Genomic DNA, 12,273 nt, shown 5'->3' on the forward strand with positions numbered 1-12,273 from the left:
AAAAGAGAAAGGATGCAAATCAGTAAAATTAGAAATGAAAGAGGAGAAGTTACAACTGACTCCACAGAAATACCAAGAATCCTAAAAGATTACTAAGAACAACTGTATGCTAATAAAATGGACAAACTGGAAGAAATGGGCGATTTCTTAGAAAGGTACAGTCTCCCTACACTGAAGAAGGAAGAAATAGAAAATATGAACAGAACAATCACAAGCACTAAAATGGAAACTGTGATTAGAAACCTCCCAACAAATAAAAGTCCAGAACCTGATGGCTTCACAGGCGAATTTTATCAAACATTTAGAGAAGAGTTAACACCTATCCTTCTGAAACTGTTCCCAAAAAAATCACAGAGGAAGGAAAACTTCAACTCATTTTATGAGGCCACCATCACCCTGATACCAAAACCAAAGATACACAAAAAAAGAAAATTACAGACCAATATCACTGATAAATAAAGATACAAAAACCCTCAACAAAATACTAGCAATCTGTATCCAACAATACATTAAAAAGATGATCAAGTAGGATTCATTCCAGGCATGCAAGGATTTTTCAACATCTGCAAATCAATCAATGTGATATACCACATCAACAAACTGAAGAATAAAAACCACATGATCATCTGAACAGATACAGGAAAGGCTTTTGACAAAACTCAGCATCCATTTATGATAAAGTCCCTCCAGAAAGTGGGCATAGACAGTACTTACCTCAACATAATAAAGGCCATATATGACAAACCTACAGCTAGCATCATCCAGTTCAGTTTAGTCGCTCAGTCATGTGCGACTCTTTGCGATCCCATGAATCGCAGCATGCCAGGCCTCCCTGTCCACCACCATCTCCCGGAGTTCACTCAGACTCACCATCCATCAAGTCAGTGATGCCATCCAGCCATCTCATCCTCTGTCGTCCCCTTCTCCTCCTGCCCCCAATCCCTCCCAGCATCAGAGTCTTTTCCAATGAGTCAACTCTTCGCATGAGGTGGCCAAAGTACTGGAGTTTCAGCTTTAGCATCATTCCTTCCAAAGAAATCCCAGGGCTGATCTCCTTGCAGTCCAAGGGACTCTCAAGAGTCTTCTCCAACAGCACAGTTCAAAAGCATCAGTTCTTCGGTGCTCAGCCTTCTTCACAGTCCAAGTCACACATCCATACATGACCACAGGAAAAACCATAGCCTTGACTAGATGGACCTTAGTTGGCAAAGTAATGTCTCTGCTTTTGAATATGCTATCTAGGTTGGTCATCACTTTTCTTCCAAGGAGTAAGCGTCCTTTACTTTCATGGCTGCAGTCACCATCTGCAGTGATTTTGGAGCCCCAAAAAATAAAGTCTGACACTGTTTCCACTGTTTCCCCATCTATTTCCCATGAAGTGATGGGACCAGATGCCATGATCTTTGTTTTCTGAATGTTGAGCTTTAAGCCAACTTTTTCACTCTCCACTTTCACGTTCATCAAGAGGTTTTTTGGCTCCTCTTCACTTTCTGCCATAAGGGTGGTGTCATCTGCATATCTGAGGTTATTGATATTTCTCCTGGCAATCTTGATTCCAGCTTGTGTTTCTTCCAGTCCAGCATTTCTCATGATGTACTCTGCATATAAGTTAAATAAGCAGGGTGACAATATACAGCCTTGACGCACTCCTTTTCCTATTTGGAACCAGTCTGTTGTTCCATGTCCAGTTCTAACTGTTGCTTCCTGACCTGCATACAGATTTCTCAAGAGGCAGGTTAGGTGGTCTGGTAGTCCCATCTCTCACATCATACTCAATGGCAAAAAGCTGAAAGCATTCCCTCTAAGATCAGGAACAAGAGAAGAATGTCCACTCTCACCATTTTTATTCAATATAGTTTTGGAAGTCCTAGCTACAGCAATCAGAGAACAAAATGAAGGGAATCCTAACCGGAAAAGAAAGAAGTTAAACTGTCACTGTTTGCAGATGACATGATACTATACATAGAAGATCCTAGATGCTTCCGGAAAACTACTAGAACTCATCAATGAATTTGGTAAAGTTGAAGGTTACAAAATTAATACACATAAGTCTGCTGCATTTCTTTCTATACACTAACAACAAAAGATCAGAAACAGAAATTCAAAGCAATTCCATTTACCATTGCATCAAAAAGAACAAAATAGCTAGAAATAAACCTACCTCAGGAGACCAAAGACCTGTACTCCAAAGACTATAAGATGCTGATAAAAGGAATCAAAAAAGACATAAACAGAAGGAAAGATATACCATGTTTGTGGATTGAAAGAATCTATATTGTCAAAATGACTACACTACCCAAGGCAATCTAAAGATTCAGCTCAATCCCTGTCAAATTACCAATGGCATTTTTCACAGAACTAGAACAACAACAACAACAACAAAAAATCTCAAAATTTGTATGGAAACACATAAGACCCTGAATAGACAAAGCAATCTTGAAGAAGAAAAGTGGAGCTGGAGGAATCAGGCTCCCTGATTTCAGACTATACTACAAAGCTACAGTCATCAAAACGGTATGGTTCTGGCACAAAAATAAAAATGTAGATCAATGGAAAAGGATTTTTAAAAACCTGAAATAAGCCCATGCACCTATAGCCAATTAATCTATGACAAAGGAAGCAAGACTACACAATGTTGGAAAGACAGTCTCTTCAACAAATGGTGCTGGGAAAAGTGGACAGCCAGATGTGAAAGAATAAAATTAGATCATTCCTTAACTCCATACACAAAAATAAGCTCAAAATGGATTAAAGACCTAAATGTTAGACCGGACACTATAAAAATCTTAGAGGAAAACAGGCAGAACACTTCCTGACATAAATCACACCAAACTCTTTTTTAATCCATGTCCCAGAATAACGGAAATAAAAGCAAAACTAAACAAATGGGATGTATGTAAACTCAAAAGTTTTTGCACAGCAAAGACAACCCACAGATTGGGAGAAAATATTTGAAAATGACGTGACTGATAAGGAATTAGTTTCCAGAATTTAAAAAACAGCTTATGACACTTAATAGCATCAAAACAAACAACCCACTGAAAAAATGGGCAGAGGACCTGAATGGACATTTCTCCATTCAGGACATACAGATGGCCAATAGGCACATGAAAAGATGTTCAAAATCACTAGTTATTAGAGAAATGCAAATCAAAACTACAATAAGATATCACCTCATACCAGTCAGAATGGATATCATCAAAAAATCCACAAACAACAAATGCTGGAGAGGGTGTGGAGAGAAGGGAATCCTCTTGAACTGTTGGTGGGAATGTAAATTGGTACAACCACTACCACTACAGAGAACAGTGTGGAGGTTCCTTGAAAAACCAAAACTAGAGGTACCATGTGACTCTGGAATCCCACTCCTGGGCATGTATCTAGAGAAGAACATGGCCCCAAAAGATACATGCACCCCAATGTTCATTGCAGCACTGTTTACAATGGCCAAGACACAGAAACAGCCTAAACGTCTGTTGACAGAGAAATAGATTAAAAAGATGTGGTACGTACATACAACGGAATATTACTCAGCCATTAAAAAGAATGAAATAACGCCATTTTCAGCAACATGGATGGACCTAGAGAGTGTCATACTGAGTCAGACAGAGAAGGAGAAATATCATATGACATCCCTCATATGTGGAATCTAAAAAGAAATGATACAAATGAACTTATTTATATAAGACAGAGACTCACAGGATCAGATTATGAACTCATGATTGCCCAGTGGGGAATGAATAGTTAAGGACTTTGGGAAGGTCATGTACACACTGCTATATTTAAAAGGGATAACCAACAAAAACCTGTTATATAGCACATGGAACTCTGTTCAATGTTATATGTCAACCTGAATGGGAGGAGGGTTTGGGGAAGAATGGATACATGTATATGCATGACTGAATCCCTTTACTGTTCACCTGAAACTATCATATTGTTAATTGGCTATATCCCAATACAAAATGTTTTGGTGTAAAAAAATAAATTTAAAAAAAAATGAAAACTTAAAAAAAAGAAATCAGCAAAAAAATAATAATAATAATAATGGGGGTTTACCATCCACTCATGCTAATGTTTTTCCCAGGAGGCTCACTGGTAAAGAACCCGCCTGCAGGAGACATAAAAGGGGGTTTGATCCCTGTGTTAGGAAGATCCCCTACAGAAGGAAATGGCAATCTACTCCAGTATTCTTGCCTGGAAAATCTCATGGACAGAGGATCCTGGCAGGCTACAGTCCACGGGGTCCCAAAGAGTCAGACATGACTGAGCACGCACACACAACAACACATGCTTATTTAGTTACATCCTGGATACACACCGATCCACACACACACACTCATGAAGCAACTCCATGAAGTTATCTCCCTCCAGCTCAACAGATGACAAGCTCCTGTCCCGCCTGACCCTCCCCCATCTTGTAAGAAGGAAAGGGTGAGCTTTACCCAGAAGAATAGGAACGGCAGAAGGGGAGAAGGAGGCCAGTACCTCTTAACCACAGTTCCATAAACCAGAAAAATATTTTATTAATTAATATGCACAATGTCCCCAAATGTCTGCTTGTTATTACCACAACAACCTTAGGCTGGGAGGGCCTGGCTCAGAGAAGGCCAGAAGCACTAGCAAATCCATTAATTCAGGTCCTAACTGCCTATTTCTGTTATCAAGGCTATGCAGGTTTGCAGAAGAAATGGTTCATCTTCGCAAATGCTATTTGTGAAGGAGGGTGATTATTCCTATTTGCAATTCCCATACTATAAGCCTTAATTGCCTTAGTTGTGGTCACATTATAGAATTATACTTATTTGGGTTTAAAAAATAGTTCTAAGTAAAGGACATTACATAGGATTGTTTGATTTAGCAAATAAAAATACAGGATGGCCAATTAAGTCTGAATATTCCATAGGGGCATATTTATACTAAAAATTATTTGTTGCATATCTAAAATTCAAATGCAACTATAACTATTTAAATTTAACCTACTTATAATAAAATTTGGTTGTTATTTATCTGAAATTCAAATTTCCCTGAACATCCTACATTTTATCTGGTGATCCTGACATTGCAGTGCTGCTGCTGCTGCTGCTGCTAAGTCGCTTCGGTCATGTCTGACTCTGCGACCCCATAGACGGCAGCCCACCAGGCTCCCCTGTCCCTGGGATTCTCCAGGCAAGAACACTGGAATGGGTTGCCATTTCCTTCTCCAATGTAGGAAAGTGAAAAGTGAAAGTGAAGTCGCTCAGTCGTATCCGATTCTTAGCGACCCCATGGACTGCAGCCCACCAGGCTCCTCCATCCATAGGATTTTCCAGGCAAGAGTACTGGAGTGGGGTGCCATTGCCTTCTCCATGACATTGCACTAGGGCTTGGAAAAACAAAGATGAATGAGACATGGCATCTGACCCCAAAAAGCTCAAAGTCTGATGAGAACCAAAGCAATACAGATTACTGTAGAGGATTAGGGGCACTTACCAAGTGCTTTGGGGCTTCCCAAGTGGCGCTAGTGGTAAAGAACCCGTCTGCCAATGCAGGTTCGATCCTTGGGATGGGCAAATCCCCTGAGGGAGAGCATGGCAACCCACTCCAGTATTCTTGCCTGGAAAATTCCAAGGACAGAGGAGCCTGACTGGCTTCAGTCCATAGGGTTGCAAAGAGGAGACATGACTGAAGTGACTCAGCGTACACACACACACACCAAGCGCTTTCAGTAACACAGCAAAGGAGCCATTAAATCCTAATTCAGCACACAAATACCCTGTTCTTCACAATGAAAGTGAATATTATGGAATTTTGAAAACTCTAGAATTCTGTATATCTTACAGATTTCTAATCCTGATAATTGAACTTGCTAAGTGTTCTACACATTGTTCCCTGACTGGCCATCACCCACCACTCCTCTTTCAGGAATAACATCCACAGGAACAAGTAAACTCCAAGCTAAGCTGAAGCTTCCAAAACTTGCAGGAGTGAAGAACTTCGCTCCCTGACGCAGAGCTCTGCTGCTAACCTCACAGGAACACATGAAAGTAGGGAGAACAGTGTGGCTTGCCCACAGTTGCTCATTAGGGTCATCTGGACGAGGAAACCAAAGGTCCCAAATCCACACCATCTCCAAGTGGAAATCCCAAAACATGAACAATCATGAAGATCATTCATTCCTCTTTCTGCTGTTAGTTACATCTGAAGCAAGTTATTGTCAAGCTAATCTGGAGAGAGTTAGAGGATACTGGCCATGAAACAGATTTGAAAAGACCAGAGAATATACTGAGTCATTTCTATCTCCAAATAAGTTTCATTCTGAGCCTGGGGGCTCCCGCAGTCTGGGAATGTGTCTGTACAGAATATGGCGCAGAGAACAGTCTTCCCCTTTTCTGCTGAGAGCAGGGATTCCCCACATACTACTCATGAGAACAGCTCTGAAAGGATTTGGGGCCCATATTTGGAAAACCAGCTCTCCTTTTCTGTCTCAAGTTCTCTTAGTGCCAGCAGCCAAGGGAGCTGGGCAAGGCACAGAGCTGACTGGTCAGGCGGGGTCAGGCAAGGACAGTCCAGAGAGACCTGCTCAGCTCACGTCATTCTCAGAGGCACCCAGGAGGTGTGATCAGCGCCACCGGGCACAGAACCGGCTCTGGCCTAGAAGTCTCCTGCAGCTTCTCATGAAGAACTACTTCATTTCCCCCGGATTCCAAGATGACTGGAGAGAAAGCAAAAGGTGGGTAAGGAGAAAGAAGCTAAGAAATGGGTGATGTGTCCTGCTGGAATTGCCTGTGGGGTTCACTGGTGGGAAATCAAGGACATATATCACACTAAAGGCAATAATTCAAAGACTTAAAATTGGGTAATTAGCTTTGTAGCATTTTACTTACAAGTCCTCGTTTAGTCGCTAATTCGTGTCCAACTCTTTGTGACCCCATGGACTGGAGCCCACCAGAATCCTCTGTCCATAGGATTCTCTAGGCAAGAATACTGGACTGGGTTGCCATTTCCATCTTCAGGGGATTTTCCCAACCCAGGAATCAAACCCGAGTTTTCTGAACTGGTAGATGGATTTTTTTACCTCTGAGCCACCAGTGAAGCCCACAAGTCTCACAGTTCAATATTAAAAATATTAATATTTAAAAAATAGGCCTCTTATTCCAAGCCTATTCATCTTTGCATCTCCAGCACTGAACAGTCATGGCATTTACTGCAAACCCTCTAATGTTGATGAGTCACTGGATAGTATCCATGAAGCTTCAACCCTCTGAGCAGGTTCCCTATCACAGGCATTCGTTTGTTTATTACTGTTCTCAGGGAAGCTTGTAGCCACACAGTTCTGTTCATACACTTTCCTAATAGCCAACACAATCCTTTAGGTGCTAAAGAGAAATGAGCAGACCTCAAGTTCTCATCGTTCAAGGTCTGACATTAAAACTTACTCCAAATCAGACACATTTATAAGTCAGAAGAACCCGCTCCAATACTCGTGCCTGGGAAATTCCATGGACGGAGGAGCCTGGTAGGCTACAGTCCATGGAGTCGCCAAGAGTTGGACACGACTGAGCGACTTCACTTTCACTTTTCACTTTCATGCACTGGAGAAGGAAATGGCAACCCACTCCAGTATTCTTGCCTGGAGAATCCCAGGGACAGAGGAGCCTGGTGGGCTGGCGTCTATGGGGTCACACAGAGTCGGACACAACTGCTGTGACTTAACAGATAAGTCAGAAGAAAGAAGCCAACTTGCTTATAATTTTGTTTTGGAGGCAGTGCAGAAGGAAACACTTTAGAAAGCACTGCCAAATTCTTGGGGGAAAAAAAGAAAATTCCCGAAAAAGTAAAAAACAAATACAGCCCATTAAACAAAGAGGAAAAAAACAGCCACTGTATCAATTCAAAGCAATGGAAGCTGAAACAGAAAGTTCATGAAAGATCAATAAATAAATTCCAGATGTGCCCCCACTGTTGTAACTGGTAAACAGTCAACCCAACTTTTATTGGTTAACCAACCCAGGATAGGCTTGCTTTTAATTTAATATCCCTTTCAGGTCTCTGACTCCATAATGAGATACTGTCCAAACCAACATAGGCCAACTTTTTCTGCCTTAAAGTAAACACGTGACGTTTCTGGGCTTAAATACTTTCTTCTTCCTCTTATTCAAGCCACAAATGGTCTAGTCACCTCAACCACATTTAGTAATACACATAAGTAATGTATAATTAAAAACACATAATACATATTTATATATACACACATAACTAGTGTATATATGTAAATATAGACAGTATGTATATAAAATTCAAAACAAAAGCAAGTATAGATAACTGTCAAGTGAGATGAATTAAAATGATGAAATTAATTCTAAGAATAATTTTAATTAAAAATGAGTTCAACATTAGTCAATCTTCTGTTTTGAGAACTCAAGAGATGAATGTGACTTTTAACTATCAGTGACTTATAAAAATGCGTAAAACCTAAGGCAAGTTTTCCTCCACAGTCAGGAAAGTTCCACCTGCTGATCTGCCCCACTGGCTGACGTATACACATTGCTATCCATAACCCACCAAATGGGTTTAAATGTTTTAATGTGGTAAAACATTTTCTAATTGGATTGAGAAAAACCAAGACAATTCCAATACCTGAACTCTGTTGAACAAAATGCTCCAGTACAACGATCTGGGTCATTTCCCAACCTTTGAACCTGACAACCCTTGACCCAAGCTACAGCAATCATCATCTATCTAGCATCTGCACTCAATCCCCAGGAAGCGATGGGAGTGGTTAAAGAACCAGGAAGGGAAGGAAGGAAATGGTTTAGTAAGTGCCTACACTGTGCCGGGCATAATTCGGCACTTTTACACTGTTTAGTATCTTCTCTAGTCCTCACAATAGCTCTGTGAAACAGATTTAGCTTTTGCATATAGTGCAGGAAACAGGCTCAGATGGTCCCCATGTCATCTAAATATATCAAAGTACTCTTTTTCACATTTTTTTTTATGCTTTGTTATATAAGAAAATTCTATTAAAATGGCCCATCCAGTTTTGGAGGCTAAGAAGGGTTTAATATTGAGTTATTTATCTTACTAGGGCCTAAAACTACAGGCTGTGTTAAACTAAAACTAAAACTACAGGGTCAGCGCTACTTAACATGTTATATGATACTATGATTACAATTACATGAAAAATGCTCATGTCTTTCAGGGTGGATACATTCACTATCTTGATTGTGGTGTTAGTCTCATGGAAAAACACATAGGTAGAAACTTAAATTGTATACTTGAAATACATGTGATTTATTGTACGTCAATTTCACTTCAATAAAATTGTAGAAAAGAAAAAGAAACCAAAGATATGTTCATGGATCTGACCCAACAGGTATAATGAAAGTGAAAATATCCATAACTGATAAAATATCTTGAGTCAAAAAAGCCATATGATGCATGTAAGCAAGATTTTTCTGCCAGCATTTCTCAAAGTATATTCTATATAACATCAACTTTGGGGGATGTATACAAGTGTTTTATACACACATGCACACAGGTTCTGTGGTCACATAAATTGGAAGAATATGTGCTTAAAGTAGGCACACCACATTTCTTAACTCTAGAAATTCTCAGAGGCTTCCTCATATGCTAAGATACGTGGTGTTTTTCAAAAACAGCTCTATAATATACTGTTTTTCTGAAATTAATTTTACCAGAAAACCCTTTTTTTTTCCAGAGGATTTCCTTGGACTGATAATCTATACAACATACTTTAGGAACCAGGGCTTTAATTCAGACTCCTGGGGTTTGTATTGGCTGGGCATTTAGGGATGAGGGAGTCCGGGGATCTCAGCACTTAGCCCAGAGAGTCACTGTAGCTCTGAACTCATGACCTGTCCCTCCCTTGTCAGCAAGGGTAAGGGGCAGAGCACACTACTCAGAGGCACCAAAAGGCAACGGAGGGTGTTAATAGAGACTGTAAGTGAAGCCAAGCTGCAGATGAGCTCCTGACCCTTCCTGTACCGGTGCCCCACAACATCTGCCATAACAAAGGACCGCCAGCTGAGGGGCTTATGCCACAGAAATGTATTGTCCCAATTCTGGAAGCTAGAAGTCCACAATCAAGGTGTCAGCGGGGTTGCTTCCTTCTGATGGCTTCAAAGGAGAATCTGAATCAGGCCCCTCTCCTTGGTTTGAAGACGTCTGTGTTCTTCCCGTTTGCTTGTCTGTGTCCAAATTTCTCCTTTTCAAAATGAGGATGCCAGAGAGACTGAAATAGGCCCATCTAAGGAATTCATCCTAACTTGATCACCTCTGTCAAGACTGTCTCCAAATAAGGTTACATTCTGAAGTAGCCGGACTTAAGACTTTGGGACAATTGAACTCACAGCGTCCTCCAACAGAGCTCACAGGCCAGAAATTTAAGAGATGTCCAGTTTTCAGGGTCACCCTACCTGTGGAAGTTGGACCTGGTCAATTGTTACTTAGCTTAATGTCCTTATGTATTCTCTAATTTACACCCTGATTTGGCAAGCTGTCTCTACTGTGTTATGTAAATAGACTATAAAATGTTCTCCTTCATCTGATATCTGCATATAGGTGGCTTCTCACTGTGGTCTCTATTAATGATTTACTGAGCCTAGTATATGTCAGACACAGTATTCACCATCCTCACTTGCCTTTGTGAAAGTGAAAGTATCAATCACTCAGTCCTATCTAACTCTTTGTGACCCCACGAACTGTAGCCTGCCAGGCTCCTCTGTCCATGGAATTCTCCTGGCAAGAATACTGGAATGGGTGGCCATTCCCATCTCCAAAGGATCTTCCTGATCCAGGCATTGAACCTAGGTCTCCCACAATGCAGGGAGATTCTTTACCATCTGAGCCACCAGGGACAAGTAGGTGTTTTTCACATTTAAAGAGAGGGAGTAGGCAGGTGACTTTCTCAAGGTCACATAGTTAGCAAGGAGCAAAATGTTGGGATTGGAACACACATCTGACTCCAGAGTCCCGACCCTTCCTTTCCATGACGATCTGGGATGGCTGCATTTCCCTTGTACTCTGACTGAGGTTGAACTCACAGAAATAGCTTAGAGAGGGGAGAAAAAAAATCATGAGCTCTGTTTTAGACAGGAGATGCCTATTGAACATTCAAGTGGAGATATAACACAGGGAGCTAAATATGTTAGTCTGAAATTCAAAGGATGGTTAGAGCTGGAAGTATATATTTTGGACTTCTCTGTGGTCCAGTGGTTAAGAATCCACCTGCCAATGCAGGGAACACAGGTTGGATCCTTGGTCTGGGAAGATTCCACATGCCGCTGGGCAACTAAACCCGCATGTGCCCGCATGCTCTAGAGCCTGGGAGCTGCAACTACTCAAGCCCATGCACCCTGGAGCCTGTGCTGTGCAACAGGAGAAGCCACTACAATGAGAAGCCCTCGCAGAGCAGAGAGTAGCCTCTACTTGTCACAACTAGAGAAAGCCTGTGATCAGCAACAAAGACCCAGCACAGCCAGAAATAAAGAAAAACGTATAAAAAAGAAAGTATATACTTTTCATTCATCCACATATGTGTGCTGTAGTTAGACCAACGTTGGATGACATCACTTAGTGATGGAAAATAGGTATCAGCAAACTACAGCTGATTTTGTATAACCTGTGAGTAAAGAGTGGTTTTTACATTTCTGAAATGGTAAAAAAATAATAATAATAATAATATTTTTTGATGAAGTTAAAGTAGAGTCCAGAAACAGTTTTTACTGGAATACACTGTATGTCACTCATTTATCTAGGGCTGTCTTTGTGCCACATCAAAGTTGAATAACTGAGTATATGGTCCACAAAACTTAAGATTTGTTATTTGGCCCTTTCCAGAAAAAGTCTGCCAATCCCTCCTAGAGAAGAGAGAGCAGAAGTCAGGAGGGAGGGATCCTTGGTGGCCTGTGACCTTCACTCTGGGATAAGGAAGGACACCAAGCAAAGGGGACTGAGTGGAGCCCCCAGCGAGGGAAGAAGACACCTGGGCAAATAATGTCCTGAAAGCAGCGAAGCAGCAGGAAGCCTGGGGGAAGGCAGTGTCTCCAGAAGGATGGGGGTCAAGTGGGAGGGGGACTGAAAACTGTCCACTGACCATGTGCAAATCACTGGAGACCAAGGCAAGAGCAGCGCTGGGTCAATGGTGGGGACAAAGTCAGACTGAAAGAGATTCAAAGAAAGAACAGGAAGCAAGGAGATAACTATGGAGGGTGAATAACATTTTCAAGAAACTTTACTATAAACAGGGGTGAGACAGCAACCAGAGTGAAAACA

General features: G+C 41.2%; 1 protein-coding gene across 3 annotated transcripts in view; it reads right to left on the minus strand.

Moving 5' to 3' along the window:
• MFHAS1 (multifunctional ROCO family signaling regulator 1) overlaps positions 1-12,273 on the minus strand; it is a 111,277-nt gene that overhangs the window by 65,136 nt on the left and 33,868 nt on the right. Inside the window, exon 2 of one of the 3 annotated variants that reach the window (XM_042241436.2) lies at positions 6,556-6,691. The exons of the other annotated variants lie outside the window; for them this stretch is intronic. Coding sequence (XP_042097370.1) covers positions 6,576-6,691 — 116 coding nt within the window. The 3' untranslated portion in view covers positions 6,556-6,575. The remainder of the gene's footprint in view (positions 1-6,555; positions 6,692-12,273) is intronic. 3 annotated transcript variants of the gene reach the window in all.

Source organism: Ovis aries, chromosome 26 (assembly GCF_016772045.2).
Source record: "Ovis aries strain OAR_USU_Benz2616 breed Rambouillet chromosome 26, ARS-UI_Ramb_v3.0, whole genome shotgun sequence".
Lineage (NCBI taxonomy): Eukaryota > Metazoa > Chordata > Mammalia > Artiodactyla > Bovidae > Ovis > Ovis aries.